At 34.0% G+C, this 22,805-nt stretch overlaps 2 protein-coding genes across 2 annotated transcripts; one reads left to right on the plus strand and one right to left on the minus strand.

Moving 5' to 3' along the window:
* Positions 1-97: 97 nt before the first annotated feature.
* Positions 98-3,834, plus strand: LOC111441704 (beta-glucosidase 44-like). The gene is made up of 11 exons (XM_023078791.1): positions 98-347; positions 428-486; positions 601-676; positions 777-848; positions 990-1,077; positions 1,390-1,642; positions 1,900-2,015; positions 2,101-2,318; positions 3,020-3,051; positions 3,156-3,258; positions 3,553-3,834. The coding sequence occupies exons 1-11, from the start codon at positions 98-100 to the stop codon at positions 3,825-3,827; spliced, it is 1,542 nt and encodes a 513-aa protein (XP_022934559.1). The 3' UTR covers positions 3,828-3,834.
* Positions 3,835-5,849: 2,015 nt separating this feature from the next.
* Positions 5,850-21,599, minus strand: LOC111442270 (protein AAR2 homolog). Its single transcript, XM_023079592.1, has 14 exons — positions 21,527-21,599; positions 21,325-21,425; positions 19,980-20,062; positions 15,511-15,568; positions 14,900-14,959; positions 14,489-14,618; positions 12,976-13,199; positions 12,765-12,857; positions 12,623-12,694; positions 11,653-11,685; positions 8,641-8,772; positions 8,123-8,179; positions 6,148-6,243; positions 5,850-6,075 (listed from the first exon to the last, which is right to left on the minus strand). Exons 1-14 carry the CDS (start codon positions 21,546-21,548, stop codon positions 6,052-6,054), a joined length of 1,185 nt encoding a protein of 394 aa, XP_022935360.1. The 5' UTR covers positions 21,549-21,599; the 3' UTR covers positions 5,850-6,051.
* Positions 21,600-22,805: the final 1,206 nt, after the last annotated feature.

Genomic DNA, 22,805 nt, shown 5'->3' on the forward strand with positions numbered 1-22,805 from the left:
CAATAATCATATAAAAAAATTATCATAAATACGTCGTTATCATGTTATATAAACTCAAACGAGTTGAAATCAAAACAAAGCTAGCTTTATCTCAACCATGAATACGAAACTTCGTTGTATATTCTTCTTTGTTTTTGTGTTTTTTAACTTAAGTCAGATCGACTCGACCGATCTGTCCTATGGTTTCGATTTCTCGAAGATTAAGTTCGATACTGGAGGATTGAGTAGAGATGCATTTGCAAAAGGATTTGTGTTTGGAACGGCAACTTCGGCTTACCAAGTAGAAGGAATGGCTAACAAAGAGGGTCGAGGACAAAGTATTTGGGATCCTTTCGTTAAAATCCCAGGTTTTGTAACATGTTTTCAACTATTTGTTTTTTCTAAGGTTATTTTCCTTCAATTTCTATATAATTTTGAATTTAAATAGGAAATATTGCTGGCAATGCCACGGGAGACGTTGCAGTAGATCAATATCACAAATATAAGGTTTGTAATCTTTGAAAATTTAAGATCCCCGTCTTTTATTTCTATCTACTAATATATTTTAAAACGAACATGTTTTTCAATTTTTGATATGTTTTTATTATTGATATTATTCAGGAAGACGTTGATATTATGAAAAGAATGAACTTCGATGCATATCGGTTTTCGATCTCGTGGCCGAGGATATTCCCAAGTAATTACCCTAAAATTATTGATTGATCTAGTTTTTTTTTTTTTTAATTATTAAATTCACTTTTAATTTTATATATATTTTTTCTTTTATTTTTGTATAGATGGAACAGGTGAAGTAAATTGGAAAGGTGTTGCTTATTACAACAAATTGATTAATTATATGATCGACCAAGGTAATTATTTTATTTTAAATTTCGAATAATAGGGATTTTTTTTTTATTTTCTTATATAATTACTGTTATAATTTCATTTTTTTTAATTATTTCTTTTATGATTATGGTTATATTATTTTCAAATGTACATTTATTTTGTAGGTATTACTCCATATGCAAATCTGTACCACTATGATCTTCCATTGGCACTTCAAGAGAGATATGGAGGTCTATTGGGGAAGCAAATTGTGTAAGTTTGATCAAATTATTTGCAATAAATAAATAAATAATAATTAAATTAAATTATACGACATACCCTGAATTTTTAAGTTTATTTCGATTATGCGATTGAATTTTGAAACGAGTTTTTTTAAACGAAAATGTTAAATTACACCAAAATATCCTGAATTTTGATGTATGTTTCAATTATGTTCTCGAGTGATGAAAAGTTTCATTTTCTAAGATGAAAATAAGTCTTGATGTGTAAAAATCGAGAGCATACGTCTTTTTCTTTTTCCGTTGAAGGGTATCTAAAACGAATCTCATTTTGTACTAAATGTAGGAAGGATTTTGCAAATTTTGCCGAATTTTGCTTTGATCACTTTGGTGATAGAGTGAAGAATTGGATGACGTTCAACGAACCGAGAGTGATAGCGGCGTTAGGGTTCGACAATGGCATAAACCCTCCTTGCAGGTGTTCTAAAGAGTATGGAAATTGCACGGAAGGAAACTCGGGCACTGAGCCTTACATTGCAGCCCACCACATCATTCTCGCTCATGCTGCAGCTGTGAATACATATAGAACCAATTTCCAAGTAAACAACTTTTTAACTCTAACATCACTTTATTAGATTCTATGCCGTTTAAGTTCTTACGTCTCCAAACGTATTTCCTCGTACGATATATGAAATCGAAACTTTAAGATTCTATTATACATCAAATTCAATTTTAGACCTAATAGGTCGATTGACAAAGTATAAAATTACAAGTTTCATGACTCGTAAGACACTTTTAACATTTAGAGAATCGTTATTAATCCGTTTGTTCTCGTTCTAATGCGAGCCATTTTCAGAAAGCACAAGGAGGCCGAATAGGGATTCTATTGGATTTTGTGCACTACGAGCCTCTAACGAGGGGAAAAAAGGACAATTATGCAGCACAAAGAGCAAGAGATTTCCACCTTGGCTGGTATTATTCGAGGAAATTAAGGTTTGGGGATGAATTTGAATGGTGATTTTTTTAACAAGTTTTTGTTTTTTGGATGTGGGTTTAGGTTTTTGCATCCAATTACATATGGGAGATATCCAACATCAATGCAAGCAATAGTGAAAGAAAGGCTACCAAAGTTCAGTGAAGAAGAGGTTGCTTTGGTGAAGGGATCCATAGACTTTTTGGGTATCAACCATTACACGAGCTTCTATATGTTCAACCCAGATTGGCCTCATCCTTCTGCCCCTGGCTATCAGAATGATTGGCATGCTGGCTTTGCTTGTAATATCCTCTCTCTCTCTCTCAAAAACCAAGACTTTTGAAAAAAAAAAAATCACTTCCATTCCAAGCATTTTCGAATTCATTTGGATCTAGTTGAAACATTTTTTTTTATTTGAATTGTAACGTTTTTTGAAACCCAAACATCATTTTAAATCCAATCCAATCTGAGCATAAAGTTTTCGAGTTTGGTTGTTCGAGTTGTTTATTTAAATTTTTTTAATAAAGATAAAATGTTAATTTGTAAAACATTTATATATTTATTTTAAAATATTTAGTTAAAATTACGGTTCAATTTCAATATATATTTTAAAAAATTACCTTTAATTCAGTATTATAAGGAAAAATGTATTTTTTTTAAATTAATAATAAATCAAAGATAATTTGATTCAACCTAATTAATTTTAAGGAAATTTATGAACCAATTCAATCCGTAAAGTTTTCATTCATTTGAACTCAACCCAACTAAATAAGTTCATAACGGTACCATTTAGGTTGAGTTGGGAGTTCATAACTGTACCATTTAGGTTAAGTTGGGTTGGGTTGATCAAGTTTTTTAGGTCATTGGATTTTTTGAACACTCCTTAGAGAAAAGCTTCGGTTTAAATTTTCGAACGTTCTACTTTATTAGTAAATTTTACGTTCTTTCTTTACTAATTTCCTTCATTTTCTTTCACTCTCTACCTTTTGGTTTACACAAACAGATGAGAAGAATGGAGTACCAATTGGTCCACGGGTAGCCCATTATTTTGAATGAATAGTTATTAATTTGCTTTGTTTAATTGCTCCTTTTTTATTAAGTGCTTAAAGTTTTGCTATACTATTATGATCAATTTTCAGTCCCATACTTTTTGGCTCTACCAAGTTCCATGGGGAATGTACAAAGTCTTGATGTATGTCAAAGAGCGCTATGGAAACCCTAATGTTATTGTTTCGGAGAACGGTAAGAATCGAGTACATATTCAATTATCAAAAATACATTGGTTTGAGTCATACTCCTAACGTTTAAAAGTTTCATAAAGTTTGTTCCAAAATAATTTTGGTAGGCTTTTGCATCTCCAAACATACTTATCATATTGTTTAGATTTGTTTATTTAAGCAACACATAAGCTATACAGCTTTTTCGGTTCGTAAATTTGATGGCAAGTCTTCCGAAAAACTTTACAAAATTTAAGAGTATAATTGAAATCAAAGTCATTTGATTTACTTTTTGTGACGATTTTTTTGAAATCGACAGGTAGGGATACACCCGACATCCAACTCCCCGAAGCACTTTTCGATTTAGAGAGAATTGAGTACTTCAAGACGTACTTGCAAAATATGAAAAGAGCCATCGACGAAGGCGCCAATGTAACGGGTTACTTCGCTTGGTCATTGCTGGATAACTTTGAATGGCTATCAGGGTACACTTCCAGATTTGGGATTGTGTATGTTGACTACAAAAATGACCTTAAGAGGTACCCTAAGATGTCAGCTCATTGGTTCAAGCAAATGCTTCAGAGGAAGAAATGAAGTTAGAATTGGGGTTTTGGGCATTTCTTTTGAAGTTCAATTCACAGGCCATTTAGCTATATTCATCTATATTCGTTTCTACATTTCGTGTAATAATAAGAATCATTTAATCATTTGATAGCTTTGTCTAATCGAAAGCATCTTCTATACGGGTTTCGTTTAGATCTTCCCCTCAAAATATTTTCTTGTGATTTGCTGGGTTCAGATCGTGAGTTATTCTGTCTAGTTATGTTTTGACCTCGAACTGCGAGGTTCCCCTTTTTTCGTAATATACTAATCTTTGCAAAAAAAGAGAATAATAACGTACAAAGACCAACTACCACTTAGCCCGAAAAGGTAGTGGAAGATCAAATAAAAGATATCATGGTTTAAATGAAATGCAACAAGGAGAAATGTTGCCCGCAAATAATGCAAATCTTTTGAGGATTTTCTATATGGTGTAGGAGAAACTTCCTGTCATGTTCTAGTGGATGCAAAGAACACAAAAAACATATATAAATGTTTCAGACGCAAGCAATGTACGAAGTGATAGTGTCATCATATTGCCAATGACAAGCTCCGTTGGAGTCAAATGAAGCCCAAAATTGGGATTCTTGTGAATTGAAAACAAGGTAGATGAGATATGTAAAAGTCAAATGTTCCCTAATCTAGACGGAAATTTGAGAGAGTTACAAGAGAACAAGTGATCAAACCTACGAACATTAATGCTAGTGAAGGCCATTATTATGCATAAAAGTAAACATAAATGACAAAGAGACTACGAAAGAGCCTTAAGGAGCAGGAGATAGGCCTTAACTCATTAGGCTTTTCGTGACCCAAGGTCCAATTGGGGTTGGGCACCTAAGTTTATAAGCTCAATTATCGAGCAAAATGGTCAATCCCTTATTTGGTCTGGTCGATTGGTCTAAACGACTCAAATGGTTCAACTCGAACCCTAAGGGTCTTGAGTACATCACAAGCAAGTAAACCGAAAACCTTAGATGAAATCCATGTCAACAAAAAAGAAGCCTCAAATACGAATGCTACCTAAATCCTGATAATACAAACTTTATTTAATTTAGACGTACCAGTAGAGTCTCTTTATTGTTTGGATCATAACGTCGCTCTAAAATTGAATTGAATAGCATTAGGTTAGGCACCACACATTTTCATTTGAGCAAAGGGAGCCGTAAGAAGAAGAAGAAGAAGAAGAAAAAAAAAAAAAAAGCTTCGTCCTTCCATTATCGTTTAAGTTATCACAAAGAGATTTAATTATGTTAAGTAATTTACAATTTTAAATTTCTCACAGATCAAAACAAATTAGGTTTTCATTCAAATGGAAGAAAAATAACTAATTGCAACTATGAAATAATTCAAATATCTAAATATCTTTGGAGCTATGATTATGAAAGCTCTAACTAGAAAACATCCTATACAAAAAGAAAGATATATTAAACTGTTTAATCTTTGAAAATTAAATTCATAAAATGTTTTGTTATTCACTTCCTATCAAAATTTTAAAAAACAAACTAAAACAATTATTATATTTTCTAGAATTAGGCTAAAAATTCAAACTTTTCTATGTAAAAAAAGAATTGAAAACTAAGGTAAAAAAAATTGTGGGAGAAAACAAGCATAAATATCAAAAATAAAAACGAAAAAAACGAAAAAGACAATTATCACTTCGAGCCTAAACCATTTATTTAAAATTTACAATCCAAAATATAATAGAATTTCATGAACCCAATTCATCCAGAACAAAGTGGATAACCAAATATATCGAGGCTCCCTCGTAAGAACTAACTAAGGGCTGTAAGAATGGCAAAAGAATTCTAGAGGTATCTATATGTACACAGAATTTCAGGTTTGATTAAACAACCTATGAGTCTAATTTAACTGTTCTCTCCAACAGATGAGAATGTCCTTTGCTTTCCTTCTGTTTTTTTCTTTAAAAAAAAAAAAGAAAGGGAAAAGTAACTCCTCCATGGTCTGATTCACAGAAAAGGATCTCTAGAAGTTCAGTAGAATAGTGAGGCAAGGTTCTAGGCTAGATAAATATTATAACCCTTAATGTTTAGATTTGTAAAAGCCAACTACTCTTCTAGATTTGTGTCAAACCCACCATATCACAAATTTTAACGTTCATCACAAAGCATAAGAAGCTAAATTGAAGGGGGGAAAAAAAAACATTATAGACTAAAATATATAACTTGAGACCTCATGACACCTTAGAATCATCCAGCCTCTAATCTACAACTACAGGAGCAAACTGCAAAAGTAAATAGGCATATATGTGAGAGATAGAGAGAGAGAGATTATAGCAATGTAAACATTGACTGACCTCATCATCTTCATCGAAAGAAATTCCATCACTTGCAGCGTTGTTTTGGAATTTCCAGTCCAGGCTGTTCTCTAGCAGTTCCTTGAGTTTCCTTGTCTGTGGCGGAGGAATTTAGTGCATTAATTAAGCATTTTCCATGATTATTAAAGCACCATGGGAGTTACAAAGTAGTAGATAGAGGTACAAAATCTCCAACATAGAAATTCAAAGAGAATAATATAATTTCAAGGGATAATTAATTCTTCTTTTTCTGCTTTTTGTCTTTCATTTTATATCCCTAGTAGGGAAGCTTGTACTTTTGAACATTAGTAGCTTTTCAAGAAGCAGCCACCTCCCTCATAAATAGGATGCCTTCTTAAACCCTCAATTTTCCAACTCCTTTACAAAAACTTCTAAAACACTTTCTAGATACAATGATCTTTTCTCTTATTCCCCTACGGATAAATTCTTTGTTCAAAATAATCAACCAAAAAACCGTAAAGTTATGACACTCAAATGTATCTTCCTTGACTATGTCTCAAATATAAAAGGGTGCAAATGTCAGCAATCCAAGGAAAACTAATAATGGACCTTCTTTGCCAGAAATCGATGAAACCTTTAACACTATGTCAAAGATTGTACTGTATGATCCTTTCATCCAAAACTCTAGTATCATTGACCAGCACTCTTCAAGAGTCGAATAAAGATATTCATAGTCTATACTAGAAGGAAAAAGAACATGGTGTCCCCTAACACTCCTGACTGAAGATGAACATGTGTCCTTGAACAAACTCCTACGGAAACATTCGAACTTTGAGCAATTTCCTTCCTCTAGAAGAGGGCCAAGCAGCACATTCTAACACCAACTTAAAATAAAATTTTCGTTTTGATAATCGAATAGACCAACCAAACTCATTTGCACAGGATAATGAAGCAAATCCACACAAAGAACTTTTGAACCAACGAAAATGAGATTAAAAAGGGCGGATCACCAGCTTGTTGGCCATGTCTTCAATAAAGAAAATACCCTTCTTGACCCAGGTACAAAAGCATCTATGGTTGACACAACTCCTTAGATCCAGAACCAAAAGCTGAAAAACTGATGTACTAGATGATGACTATAAGAAGAATCGGTTGAAGGCTAAGGAAGAAACGATATTGAATCCGTTCTCAGATGAAAATTAGATGAGGATTCTGAAGTAAGAATCCAGGGGAAAAAGCAGAGAACTTTTTTTTTTTGGGGGGGGGGGGGGGGGGGGGGGGGNGGAGGGGGGAACAAATTCACGGTACTATGAGTGAAACAGTTCATCTCCCAAGGAGAAGATGGAGTTTGGTAGTAAAAGGAGACATGTCCCTGAAACCCAACAATTTCATACTAACGAGGTGGAATGTTTACTTACGAAATATCCATCTTTGATCCTTTGAGGAACATGCCGCACCAGATTGACTTCATCCTCCTAGGCACAATACTGCCTCACCTTCTCCATTATAAAATGAGCCCTCAAGAATCTAAAGCACTTGATAGAACATCGCTTAAATTGGATGATGCCAAGAAAGAAATAAGAAACTGGTGCTCAGGCAAGAAACGAGGATATGGTTGAGAAAACCATTTACAACTCCCTGGAGGAATCATAGAGCCAAAAGAAACCATGAACTTGCCTCCATTCAAAGAGAGAAGACATAGCAGGCCAATGCACAAAGAGAAAACACAGGTGGTGGGGGAGAAAGTTTACTGCCTATAAATTCTTAAAGATGGACATGGAAATTTTCATTTTCTTGGGAGGCTTTAAATGTACTAGAACATGAATAAATCTGAGGGCCTATACCAAATTCGTGTAGGCTTGAACACTTGAATTCACAATATAATACCACCGTATAAAAATTGGGAGTATGCCCATAAAATCTTTTGAGATTATGTTAAATTTCAAACCTGCATCTTAGAAATGGGTTAGATCAACCAGGGAAAAATTACATGAAATATGCTCGATGCACATACCCATGTCAGAAGATCCCCATCAACAACTGGAGCCTCTAGCACCAATGAAAAGAAATCCTGCATGATATTGATCATATTTTAGGTAATAGGAAAATGTAAATCTCAATAACATCACCCATTAAAAAAAAATTAATTCAGCATTAACCTGCAATAAACAAGTCAGAGAATTAAATGTAACATATATGGATCTCAAATAATTGAATACTCACGCACCATAGATAACTGGAGTGCGTGTAAAATAAGGATAATTTCAAAATACATGAATGATAGGTGTGATAGAATATGGATATAATATTAAATAGATAGAATAAACTAGCTTGCACAAGAGATTACGTGTTTGAATAATTTTCTGACCAATTAACATTGGCGGTGATCACTTGTTAAGCTTTGTGTTAATTTCCAAGCCCACAAATGAGGAGGAACGTTAAAAATATGCATAAGGAATTATAAATCCCGTCTATAAACTTTTAACTTTTGGGTAAGCAAGAGGTTTTAAAATGATCATGATACTACCTTACCTTACATAGATGATATAAGAAACTATCAGCAGAAAACCACGATTCATCTAAAATTGTTGATGTTTGACCCGTGTCATTAGAATGATCTTTCTCTAATCCAAATTTCAATTGATGGTAGAGGACCTTAATGAACTGCAATAATTCTTGAAAATGTCAGACATATAAACAGAACAGAACAAAGTTAATCGTAACAGAAGAAAGTGCAAGCAAGATTTCACCAGCATTTATGCTAAAACGTTCCATTTATTAGAAATTAATAAGGGTTATACACAACTTGCACACAGCAGGACATGCTGAGACATGGTTGACACTAAAATTCAAGCCCAGCCTATGTAGGCCAACCCTAAAAACTAAAGAACAAAAATATTACTAATGAAAAGAGAGATTCCGTATCAATTTATAATCCATATATAACAATATTCTTAAACTACTAGCCAAATTACACCTATGAATTTACTTGGATGGACAAGAAAATTGTATTTGCTTGCCTCCACCAAATCCGTTCATTCATTGCATTCTTTCTACTTCTCGTCCTTTTGTCACCACCCTAGTCACACAGTGGTTATGTTTGCACAATGTTTTTGTTCATGTTATGGATTGATTCATGGCATTCTGTTCTAACCCTTATTTCATTCGTGTCTGTGGCTGTTCATGGTTGTTTGGGTCATTCGTTGATGATGACCATCAATTCCCTTGCTTGAGTCGTGCATTCAAGCTCTAGTTATTTTTCTAGGTAATTTTTTCTCGTATGTGGGTCTCAGTTCACTGATTTCTTTTAAGGTTTTTGGTGTGTGGTCTTCTACAAGGTTTAAGCAGCCACTTCAACCTTGAGTTTCAGCAATCACAAATGAAGAAACATGGGTTAGAAAGTATTAGGTTTGAAAGCTCATCTTAACCTCACGATTCCTCTCCTCAAGAAGAAGTTTATATGCAAATTGTCCTTGGAATGAAGGATAAGGCTAATGGAAACTTGGTGTACATGTTGAGAAAGTTTTTATATGGTTTGATAGATTCACTAAAACACAGACTAAAAGTGGTTATTATCAAGGTCAAGTCGATCATACCTTGTTCGTGAAATTCTCAAATGACAAAACTGCAATTTTGATTGTATACGTGGATGATATTATCATTGCACGGAATGACCTAGAAGAGATTCTCAACATTAAAAGGATGCTATCAACTGAGTTTGAATTCAAAGACTAGGAAAGTTTGATATATTTTTTTTTGCTACGGAAGTGGCACAATCCAAGAATGGTATTGTAATTTCTCTGAAACTATATTCTAGATTTGTTAAAGGATCCCCCAGAAGTCTTGGGTGTAGATCTATTGAAACATCTACAGATTTAAATTTAGCTCTACATCAAAGTGAAGAGGTTATTCCAATTGACAAGGGCGTGTATCAAAGGCTAATTTATCTTTCACATACCAAGCCAAACATTGCAAACTTTGTATAGCATTGTTAGCCAGTATATGAACAATCCAAATGAATGTCATCTTGGGGCTGTAAACTAGGTCTTGAGATATTTGAAAGACACTAAGTCATGGACTATTATTGAAAAAAATCGTAAAAGACAGGTAGAACTATACACTAATGCTAGTTGGGCCAGAGAATTAACTGATCGAAGATCTACAACTATCTAGCTCGCACTTCTAGGCAACGTTAGATGACATGAACAACGTTTTGGGGCTGTAAACTAGATCAGGAACACTAGATCGCACTTCTAGGCCACACCAACCAACAAGGCCAAGCAAGGAGGACATGGTTGAGGGGTCCACGAGAAATGACTACAATCGCAAGAAAGAAAGGGGCGCAACAGTAGTAAGTTTCATCCAGAAGATGTAAAAGGAAAGAAAATGGGGAAGATGTCACCGCATTTTGTTACCTTATCTAGTCCATCACCACAAAATGGCCGCATTATCTTTTCGTCAATCAAGTAAGCTCAGAGATCATTTAGAACCACTTTTCAAACATCAAAAACCAAAGAGATGCCAACCTTAGATTTTATGGACCAAAGGAGTATTTTTTCTCTTTAAAAATTGTCTCAATGTATCCACATCCAATACTACTGCTTTAGAAACTAACAAGTGTTTGCCTATGTCGTGTCAGTGTCCATGGTTCTTGAATTACAAGACCTTCACAAGAAGTCGAGACTAATGAGCTAGATCCCTTTTATACATGCTGGAATTAGTTTCTTATAGTAATTTTGAAAATTCTTGAGGGTGGAGGATGCTTCTGGATAGACCAAAATCCCTCCCCTTCTATGCCAACCAAATTATTCAGAGCTATTTGGAAGACCAAAACCCCAAGAAAGATTGGTATTCTTGTCTGGATTATGCACAAATGTGGCATCAATACATAGCAGATTATCTTGAAAAGAAGCCTTCCGAATTTGCTTTTAAAGCTTCCATGTGTATGTTCTATGCTATTTAGGTCATGAAGACTGTTGCAAGTCTAAATTAGACGGTTGTTAATAGAAGTACCCAATAATAGGATATAAGAAAGCAATCTGAAAGGAATAATTAACACAAATAATGAAGGCTACCAAAAGTGGTGAGCGCATTTTCAGCTCTGATATTAGTTAAAGAACTGGTGAGTTCTCATTCAATGTGTAGGATTAGTAAGGCATGCCAACTTAAAGCATCTAGAAAGATAATTTACAATTTTCAGCAAAAGAAAGCCAAAAGTACATAAAATTCCTCATGCACCCTTCCCTGGCATAATAAAAAATAAAAAAACAATTAATACCGCAAGTGATTGGTCCTCCATTATGGAATTCAAAAGTGTCAGTTTTTCCCACGTGCCAACGCAAGAAAAGAAGATAAACTTTTTTTATAAGCTGGGATAAGGCCTCATTAGATAATCAAGATAGCTCCTTTATTAGAAGAGTGACATCCCACAGTTTCTAAAAGTTGTGCATCTACCTCTACCGTGAACAGTGCAACATGACAGCAACACACAAGAAGGGAGCAAAGACAATAACATTCAAAATAATTAAAAGTCACCGAACACACCTTTGTATATAGTTGACTCCTTGTGCAAAAAGGCTGCAACAAAATGTGAATTCTTAAAATGTGGATTGACAAAATACAACTCAGCTAGAACAAGAAAAGCAAACTATGCCCCTATACTTTTTCATCCAAGTTCAGATAACCTCACAAACTAAGGGTACAATCTGGCATGCAGAGAAATATGTCGCAACAAAAAGAAATAACCTGGGCACGAAAAAAACTGTAGCCTAACCATGTCCCAAAAATTTTGAACTCCCAAGGAACAAAAGATAGAACAAGCAAAGGATTTTCAGCGAAGTCAAGGGAGAAAATGAATAGGAATTCATGAATCGTCTGCAATATGGTCTTTTTTATAAATAAGAAAAATAAAATTTTAAAAAAAAAACCAGAAATAGAAATTTAGCCAATAAAATGGAAGAAATATCAGTCAAAAAAATCAAGACATCCTTATGCCTAAAAAGTAACTCCATCTAGAAAAGAACTAGTAAAAGAGGAAATATGGAAAGAGAATTCACATTCCAACCCAATGCTAAGAGTCTAATATTTTTGCTTCCTATAGATATACCTCCTACGTTGTAAATTAGAAACGTCTTTTATAAACATCATGGATATTACATTCCTTTTGTAAATTCCAATCATCAATGAAATTGTCTCTTATAAAAATAAAAAATAAAAACAGAGGATTTAGTAGAAAATAGAATTGCATTATTTGTTTTCACCATTTTTAAAAATGCATATGGTAGTAGTAGAATGGTTGGTTGTTAATATGTTACTTAGTTGTAATCATGTACACTAAATACTAATTACAAACAAATAAAAAATTGCTCCAAATATGAGGAATGGCAGAAGAAAGTTTTTCTTGAACAAAATAGTCTAAGAAAAGGTGGAACTCTTATACAAAAGTTCAATCAGAAAAAAAAAAAAAATTAAGTTAACCAAAAGTTACACGTCATAGTTGGAATGGAATACTTACAGCTTCTGTACACTCAAAAAACAGATTAACTAATGATTTCCACTGTAGGAATCCTTCAAGTGATTGTCCCATCTGCACAATGTTAGACGTTACAAAGATCTGCCAACAAAAGGAGAAAACTCTTGTCCACGCCAATACTAACCAAAAATACAACGAAAGCAAACTGTAGCTCCCCAAGGAGTAAGTCCTCTGAACCTCCAAAATCCTTTTTCAGTAACTTTTCGAGTAGCAAAGTCTACAAAAGTCATAACAATCATAACCAAATTAAGAAACAATTTCCAAAAACAACTGTTGCAACAAAATGATTTTTCAGCAAGGTCATATGTTAAAGAATTCATACCAGTACTAATTACCTTATCAAGATTCAAATTAGTAAGTTCTTGCCCATGAACTCCTCTCTGTTTGATAACATGGGGAATTTCTGTGTAATAACATTTTCTCCTCTGAGATGAATCAACGTGCATTGCAAACTTACTAGCCTTCAACTGATCATCCAGGACTTTCTCAATTGCAGACTTGGAAGTGCTTTGAGAAATTCCAGGTTCACAAGCCACGCTAATGTCACCTCCAATAGGTTCTGTACATAAAATATAATTATTATTATTTTTAACAAGAAACAAAATGAACTTTTCATATGCAGGTTACATCTGTATCTAAGCGTGACAAGACAATACGTGAGTTTCAAAAGCTACAAAATAAAGACCTCCCCCTCTCTATATATACATTTTTTTTTGGGGGGGGGGGGGGGGGGGTATGTATTTTTCTTTTTCAAAAAGTAACGATACTAAGAAAGAAATAAAGCTAAATAATTAACAAACCATCTCTTCTCTTCACGACACATAAAAACCTTTTTTCTCTAATAAGAAACCAAGATTTCATTAAAAAATATGAAAGAAAATACATGTCATGAGAGAAACAACCCCTCAAAAAGAGTCACAACACTAACTAAGAGATAACACCAATCCACAAGAATATGACCTGCTGTATGGGTAACATCATCACACCCCGATCGGCTACAAACCAGGAGCAGAATCGAGATTTAAGTCCAATTTAGAGCTTTGTTGAGATCCTATAGGAGACAACCGATAAGCCCATAAGTTTGGCCCATTGGCCAAACTCAGCCTATAACCATACTTCGTGTTTTCTTCCTTGGAGTTCTTTTTCTACCAAGCTAAACCTTCTCTCATTTTCTATTTGTCAAAATGGCAAACGAACATGGTAGCTTGAATGTGGCTTACCTCCTTGAGCATTATAATACTTTTGATAAAAATAAATAATAAAATAAAATACAACTAATGTTTCAACATACGAATGTCAACACCTATACTAATCAGGTCAGCAATAGGAAATGTTGAACTTTCTAATGAATTATAGTCTTCCTTCTCAAACTTTAACAGAAACATTACAGCTTTTTGGAGCTATGAACCCCACAATGAAACAAACAAACCAATCAAGATGCTAGAAGAAAAAAAAAAAAACAATATGTAGAACGGCGAGGGGAAAGGCTTAGCAAAATATAAAAAGGGAATGAGAAAAGACAGAGGAAGTAACTAAAGAAACAAATAGAAATGAATATTTGGGGTTATGATAATTTTTCAAATTCTTGCACAGCTAGTACTTTGATAAGGTGGTAAATTATGATACAATTATCGTGGCCAAAATCATGCATAAAATTGCCTAACTCAATGAAAACAAACTATGTAGAATTATCATGAGACTAATCATCAATAATAATACTTTTTACTCCAATCTTTGCCAAATAATCATAGCCAAGGCCACAAAGAGTAAAAGAAACTTTACATGCAAAAATGCAGCAAAAAGTAAACTGTACACGTACGAGACACTGAAATAGAAAAGGGAGCATGCCTAGTCGTTTAATTGTGGTACAGTTGATGTGATTAGATATTCGCTTCCATTCTCCATATTGGCCCAAATTATACGGACCAAGTTGTCTGTCGAACTCTAATTGTCTAACTGCTTCCCCAAATCGCTGCTCCTATTTGAGGGATAAAAATATCAATAGATAAAATATCAATCAGAGGACTTTGTTCGGTCTGTTTTGAGGCAGAAAAATTGAACGCCATTGTTGGTGAACATACAACTTGCTGGGCCTAGCTCCTAAAGTTTCTAACTTTTAACAAATCAAACTTGCTACATCACTTCATAAACTCTAAGATAAAACTCTTGCAAAAAGACTCAATTCCTTAATGAATTTTTATAGCTTCTAACTACTAAATACTAATGAATCTTGAATAAATAAATAAATAAAATGCAAACCTCTTCTTCTGATATTTTAACAAGTCGCTCCTCCCTCTGATCCCACTTTCGAACAATAACCTAGTTCAACCAAAAATAGGAAGTTCCACCTCAAATGCACGCATGGGAAATTTCCAAGACTAAAAATTCGTAAATGAACCATCAACACATTTTAGCAATGCAGGGTTTCAAAAGCAAACAAATCATAAAGACTGAAACTGGAAGTGTGGTGGAAAATTTTAGGTTTATAGGATCCAATATCTATTTTCTAATAAAATATTTAAAAAAAAAAGAGAAGCCATTTAAAGCCTAATACATTGTTCCTGTTCCACGCTTGTCATTGGCTTTCATTATTTAAAAAATAAAATAAAACTGGTACACTTTTTTCCTTTCCTTTTGCTATTCTTTATCTTTTTTATAATTTGATCAACCAGAAAGATAACCCAGCGGGGTAGAAGCAAGCAATCCACTCAAATGTTAATAGGACTTGAACATCATTTACATGTGAAAATTATTTACATGTGAAAATTATTTACATGTGAAAATTATTTACATGTGAACATCATTTACAAAAAAAGCCAGTAATTGGTGAAAACTCTCTGCCAGTAATTGAAGTATATGAGAAGTCAAACCTCAGAGGAACCAACATCTACAAAAAAGCCAGTAATTGGTGAAAACTCTCTGCCTTCTCTACATATGAAAATTATAGAATAAATTTAGACACAGCCAGAAAAACTATCTTTAGAACAAAGGATATTAGATATAATAGTTCTCATAAAAAAGTTATGGATAACTTCTTTGTTTTTTGAACAGGAAAACTGAAACTTTTAATTGATAGAGGATTTAATGCATGGACCTTAAATCAACCTATTCTCACAAACCTTGTTTCGTTCTTTCGTGCATTTCAAATTAAGCCTTTCTCAAATGATGGAAGATTTTGATACATGGATCCTAGTTGTTATATATTCTCATAAATCTTATTCCTAGCTTTCTTGCATTTCAAATTAAGTTCTCCCCTTCCTTCTCTTCCAAAATTCATGTATAATTGAAGGCAATTGTTTCTCCAAACTCTTCATAATAGTCTATCTATCACACATTTGAAATTAATAATTGTTCCTTCTATTAGTTGATTGTGGACAATCCTAACTTCTCTTCACCAATGCATTCAAATCAATCTGAGCTCCTATTTTTGTCTAATCTTTGAATATATGTGCCACCATCTATTTTTGGTTATGTCAAATCTCTCAGGGTACTTGTATGTCTCTAAATTTACTAAACAAAATTTGTTACTTGGGCTAGATGAAATCACGTAATAAGGAAGATCTCCTCCCTCTAAGATTCTTCCAAAACATACCTCCTTGACTAGCAAAGTTGAATCTTCGCCATTCCTTTACCAGTGTCCACTTGGTAACCAAAACAAAATTCTTTTTGGTAGTTTGTGATTGACAAGATTCCTAAGAAATTCAGACTGTTGGAGGTGCTTCAGCATAGCAAGGGGCATTTGACTCTTTGTAATACAATTTGATCCTGTATTCAATTATAGGTATTGTCACTTTTTCTTATGCCTTCTTTTTTTCTTTTCTTTTTTTAATAGAATAACTGTACTCTGACTTCATTCAAGGTCCACTCAGAAAGGGCCGTGCCGAATTTGCTCAGTTTAACCTTATGCCAAAAGGAATTGGACTTCTGATGAAACTGCCACAACCGAGTGAAAAGAGCCTTGTTGCGGGCTCTCACATTTCCAATCCCTAGAACCCCAAAGTCCATATGCTTTGCAACCATCCCCCTCTTTATTAAGTGTGCATCTTTTCCCGTCTTCAACCCTCTTTCCAGAGGAAATACCTCCTACCCTACTTGAAAGTTTTACTCACCGACATAGGATCCTAAAAAGGGCTAAGAAATAGGTTGGAATCCAACTCAAGACAGACTGGATAAGGGTAAGTCTACTGCCTTCCGAGAAGAACTTCCAGTTCACCAGGATCTTGAAAAGGGCCAAGAAATAATTGGAACCCACCCAATTAGTTTTCTTTTTTTCCCTTAACCATCCTTTGACTGTATGTGAAAATATGAGCTTGGAAATGGCATTCTTTCTTTTCTTTTCTTTTTTCAATTAGAATTGTTATGAATTTTTTGAATTTGAACTCCCTTATTCTGATAATTTCAATCAATGGATTTTTTAAAATGTAAAGAAATGGGATGGTGCTGCAACAATTTGAAATGTAGGAACCAAACAGAAACTAAACTCAAAATAAAAGGGTAAAATGCAACACTTTGAAGCCTATCACCCAAATGGAAAATAAACTCAAATCTCAGGAGTAAAGTGTAATATTTTAAAATTCAAAGGGACTAGAAGAGTATTTCTTTTTCCAAAAATCTTTCATCGGAGCAAACTAGGATTGTTTCTTTCATGTTGGACCAAATTGGATGGCCTTTCTATAAATTTTTTGATCTCTCACATGCTTTTAGTCCTTTCCTTTTCATTAAACATAATGGATTAATAAATGAAGAGTTAACTACAATACATAAACACAAGGGTCAATAATTGATGTCATATGTCATCTCCTTTTTACAATTAAATAGATGAGTCGTGTAAAGTTATTATGAACCAATTAACTAGATATATTTGTTGAAGGGACACTAGTAGATAAATTTCTAAAGATAGAAAAAGTAGTAATTTGTTTAACAAATTTAGTTACTACGGAGAAGGAGGAGGTGAAAGCAATTTCATCCACAGAAATCCCAACCAACTCCGGGAAGCAATGAAATCCCGCCCTATAAAATGACCTCCCTTTCCAATCATTCAAATCACTCCTCCTCTCAATCTCACTTCAATTTTTGTTGTCACCAACAACTGGTATCAGAGCGATCTTGCAACAGCAAGAATGGCAGCAAAAAAACAAGTTGAGAGCTACGTTCAGCCCGCCATCCCGAGGTTCGATGGTCACTATGATCATTGGGCGATGTTGATGGAAAATTTTCTCAGATCAAATGAGTTTTTTGATATGGTGGAGACGAGTTATGAAGAGCCAAATGAAGGCGAGGTACTCTCAGCTGGTCAACAGCAACTATTGGCAGCATCGAAGTTGAAGGACGTGAAGGTCAAGAACTATTTATTTCAGTCCATTAATAGGACTATGTTGGAAACAATGCTTCAGAAGAAGACATCCAAGGAAATTTGGGATTCTATGAGGAGGAAGTATAAAGGCTCAACGAGAGTAAAGTGTGCTCAACTTCAAGCAGTTAGAAGAGACTTTGAAATTCTCCAAAATGCAAAAGGGAGAAACGGTGAATGATTATATTGGCAAGGTTATGAGTCTTGCAAGTAAAATGAAGATGCATGGTGATTCAATCACAGATGTTGCGGTCGTAGAAAAGATTCTGCGATCACTAACTCCAAAGTTCGATTACATTGTATGTTCTATCGAAGAAGCAAACAATGTCGAAGAGATGCAAATAGATGAACAAGCTCCCTGTTAGTACATGAACAGAGACTCAATTGTACAAGTGCAATAGAGGAGATGACAGCCTGTTAGTACATGAACAGAGACTCAATTGTACAAGTGCAATAGAGGAGATGACAGCCTTAAAGATATCCACACCAGGTGAAACTTCAAGCCCTAGAGGTAAAGGGCAAAGAAGAGGTAAAGGTCATGGGAGAGGCAGTCGAGAAAGAAGTGGAGATGTTGGCAGGTCAACAGATCTAGTCAGAAACGATTATGACAACAAAGGCAAGAGACACTTTGACAAGTCTAAGGTGGAATGCTACAGATGTGGAAGCCTTGGACATTACAAAAATGAATGTTATACCAGGCTACAAAAAGAGAAAAGGGATCAATACAATTTTTTGGAGAGAAGAGAAGAAGAAACATTGTTAATGTCATTCCATGCTATGAAGGTTGCAGATCAAGGAATTCCTCTCAACTTTGGATGAAAATTTTTATACTACGGTTTCTCTTGGCAACAATTCAACTATCCAAGTGATGGGGAAAGGAACCATAGATATCAAGACTAGAAATAGCTTTGTAGAGTCTATTTCTAATGTATTCTACATTCCTGATCTGAAGGCCAACTTACTTAGTATCGGTCAGTTACAATAAAAAGGGTATGTGATCACATTCCAAAATGATGAATGTGAGATTTATGCCCTTTTTCTTGTAACTGACCGTTACTAAGTAAGTTGGTCTTCAGATCAGGAATGTAGAATAACATTAGAAATAGACTCTACAAAGCCATTTCTAGTCTTGATATCTATAGTTCCTTTCCCTATCACTTGGATAATTGAATTGTTGCCAAGAGAAACCGTAGTATGAAAATTGAAGTGAGATTGATACTAGTTGTTGGTGACAACAAAAATTGAAGTGAGATTGAGAGGAGGAGTGATTTGAATGATTGGAAAGGGAGGTCATTTTATAGGACGGGATTTCATTGCTTCCCGGAGTTGGTTGGGACTTTTATGGATGAAATTGCTTTCACCTCCTCCTTCTCCATAGTAACTAAATTTGTTAAACAAATTACTACTTTTTCTATCTTTAGAAATGTATCTACTAGTGTCCCTTAAACAGTATCTAGTTATAGGCCTGTCACAATTAACTACATATAAGTATCTATACAGTTCGATTAACATCATACCATATGATGTTGCAAATTAAACATAAGGTAAAGATGGACTTAGACAAGCAATTATCAATGTGATGCATCATCTTTACATAGGCAGTTGAAGGAAATATCGCACGCACGTAGGTTTTCTTGATAAAAATGAATGAATAAAAGAAGAAGAAGAAGGAGAAATATAGCATCTGATAGTTTGTACTGTTGAAAAGATATAGTATCTATGAACTGATTAATGATACAACAACGTATAAAGCATTAGGTTGCTAAGATGTTGTCATATAAAGTTAGAATTAGACAAACAATTATCGAAGTGATGCAGAATGTAAGGCAAGGCTACACAGGTCATGGAGGACATGAGCAGTAAGAATAAAATCTATGATGCATGGTATGACATCTTTATAAGAACTGATCAAATGCGTCACATCATGTAAGTCATAGTCTGCAACAATAAAATAGATATATCTACATAACCTGATTAATGATATCACACCTGCTCGATGAGCTGTAATAAAGAAAATGTGATCCTGGAGGAATCATCTTTATACCTTTGAAAGAAGGCCCTACAGAGAACATCTTAAGAAGGCAAACAACTATTAGTCACTCTAAATAAATTAAATTAAGCTACTTTAGTGCAATAATTACTGCAAATTACTCAAACTAAGTGTGAAGCTATTCAAATCTCATTGAGATTCATTTTATAATAGAATTTAGCCTACCACTGAATGCTCAAAAGCAATGACTAAAAACTTCACTCATGGTGAGAATAAAGCAGCCAACATAAACATGGAAACAAATTTTAGTCAGAATATAAATATTGGTGGCTAGAACTATGAAACCAGCTCCTAATGTGGCTTTCCTGCCAGCCAAATAACATATGCAGTGGTTTCAGCCAATTTATTCTAACAATGCTAGGAAATGCAGTATGATATGCCGTGAGAACCACGCCCATAACAAAAATAAACATTGAAAACAATATTAATAAGTAATATAATAATTATCAGACGCTAAAAAAACCATGAATTGAGCTCTTGCAAAGAAGTCAAAAAGTGTATGGTGGTTTTTGCAAGTTTTCAACTAAAAATGATAGGAATACTGGAGTAACATAAACGGTGAGAAGAAAGATTGGCCATAACAAAGAGAAACGTTGAATACAAGATTTAATCGAAAATTCCAAGAATTAGCTGCTATAGCTATGAAATCGACTCATGATTTGGCTTTTCTACTAGCCCAACAAAACGCTTTTGGTGGTTTTGGCCATTTTCTTCTCGCATTAATTGGAAGGGGAGGAGTAAGAGTAACGTGAAACAATATTTAATCGAAAATTCTGAGTATTACAGTTAAAACGATGAAATCAGGCCATAACATGACTTTTCAGCCAGCAAAACGTGTATGGAGGACTACTATCCACGACAAAAATAAAACACTGAAAACAATACGCGCCAAAAAATCTTGACGTATTAGCGTCTAAAACTACGAAATAAGGTAGCTCTTCAGCCAACCGAACAAGAAGCGCGTACAGATTTTGACCAATTTCAGATAAAAATTACTGGAAATAGAGAAGTAACATGTAACAGAGAATCAATTTTTCGTTCAAATTCCACAGAACCTAACATAAATTACTGGAAATAGAGGAGTAACATGTAACAGAGAATCAATTTTTCGTTCAAATTCCACAGAACTTAACATTGCAGTCACAAATTTCAGCCAGTAGCAGCAATAGCAGTTAGTACTTAGCTAGTATGATTAAACACCTATTCCTTCCCAACAGTACCTCGAAACTTCTTCAGAGAAAGAAAAACAAACAAAAAAACAGAAGATGCCTTTATCTGACTGACCTGAGTATCAATTCCAATAAGCGTGTACTGAGGAACGTCGAGGAGGAGAATCGTCGCACCGTGCTTTACAAGCTGTAGGGCAGTTTCAGGATCCATCTCAGCTTCAAAAAACACAGCAGAAACGAAAATTGAAGTTCAAATTCCTCTAGTTTCTACTGAAATTTATCGCGGAACACTGATTTCTTCGCTTAAACGCTCTCTCCTGGAGGAGGAATAGAAGACATTCAGGGTTCTTATTTTGAAGTCGAGAACTCTCGAAACTATTTATAATCTCTCATTTGACAAATAAATAAATAAAATATAAAAACATTTGCTAACGGTCGCTTTTCTTTCCTCTTCTTCTTCTTCTTTTTTTTTTTGTTTTCTTTTCTTTTCTTCTGGCAATATTTATTTAGCAACGGTCTTTTTTTAAGTTGGTTTTTTTAATTAAAAATTCTTTTTTTTTTTTTTTACAGGAAAGTAAATTGTCTTAATAAAAATATATATAATGTATGTATTTAAATTTTAAGAAAAATCTTTTTTTTTTTAATAATCTTGAGGAAATATTTTAATTTTCCGACAAATTGATATTTATAATAAAAAAAAATCTCATCAAAATCAAGCTTAATTTTTTTAACTAAGCCTTATAATTTATAAACACCCAAATCAACTTCTCAATCCCAAAATTATTTGTTTAAGATTATATTAATTGCAATGATTTTGTATTTAAATTAATTAAATCATGTTTTTTTTTTAAGTGTATGTTAAGTGGTGAGAATCAAAGTACATGGATTATGTATGGTAAAATGTTATATATTAAACTAGTGTTTTGTACCGAGGTCTCGTGCATATGTATGTTCATGAAAATCACACAACATTGAAAATATTCACTCCTTTTACGTAAGATTTGGCCGCACCATAGATGAACAAATGGTAATTCTTTAATTGGATCAATTTAAGATTCAAGGACCTATTTTTGAATTGAAGCCAGTAAATTCGTCGATGGAATTCAATTCACAAGTCAAAGCCCTATTTTCAACTTCGTTAGCCTAAGGTGTTGTGTTTATATTTAGAGGGACATCATGAATGAATCAACAATAAATATCTTTATGGTGGTCAATTTTGGAGTCGAATCTCTATTTTCTACTCTAATTGCTTTGAAAAAACGTAAAACTTGTTAGACGAACACGACTCTCCACAATAGTATGATATTGTCCACTTCGAGCATAAACTTTCATGGCTTTGCTTTGGGTTTCTCCAAAAGGTCTCGCACCAATGGAGATAATATTATTTTATTATAAACTCATGATCATTCTTTAAACTAGCAAATATGAGATTTTCATCATCCAAACAAAACTAAAAATGAAAGAAAGACACTCCCCCACCACCTTCTCCTCATTTTTTTAGCTACTCGTGGTCGGGTAATTACGAGAGAGAGGCTTGATTTCTCGACCATGGATGCTTATGTTAGGGTAGTTTTTTTTTCTTTTATGGCCATGAAA

The sequence above is a fragment of the Cucurbita moschata genome, unplaced genomic scaffold (assembly GCF_002738365.1).
Source record: "Cucurbita moschata cultivar Rifu unplaced genomic scaffold, Cmos_1.0 Cmo_Scf00004, whole genome shotgun sequence".
Lineage (NCBI taxonomy): Eukaryota > Viridiplantae > Streptophyta > Magnoliopsida > Cucurbitales > Cucurbitaceae > Cucurbita > Cucurbita moschata.

Excerpts from the sequence above, each read along its gene's own strand:
- LOC111441704 (XM_023078791.1), top strand. The coding sequence starts at position 98 with ATGAATACGAAACTTCGTTGTATATTCTTCTTTGTTTTTGTGTTTTTT. Across the intron at positions 677-776 it reads GTGGCCGAGGATATTCCCAA|ATGGAACAGGTGAAGTAAAT; the intron begins GTAATTACCCTA and ends ATTTTTGTATAG. Across the intron at positions 2,319-3,019 it reads TTGGCATGCTGGCTTTGCTT|ATGAGAAGAATGGAGTACCA; the intron begins GTAATATCCTCT and ends TTACACAAACAG.
- LOC111442270 (XM_023079592.1), bottom strand. The coding sequence starts at position 21,548 with ATGTCTTCTATTCCTCCTCCAG. Across the intron at positions 6,244-8,122 it reads ATGGGGATCTTCTGACATGG|ACAAGGAAACTCAAGGAACT; the intron begins GTATGTGCATCG and ends CCTCCGCCACAG. Across the intron at positions 6,076-6,147 it reads CTTTCGATGAAGATGATGAG|TTTGCTCCTGTAGTTGTAGA; the intron begins GTCAGTCAATGT and ends TTACTTTTGCAG.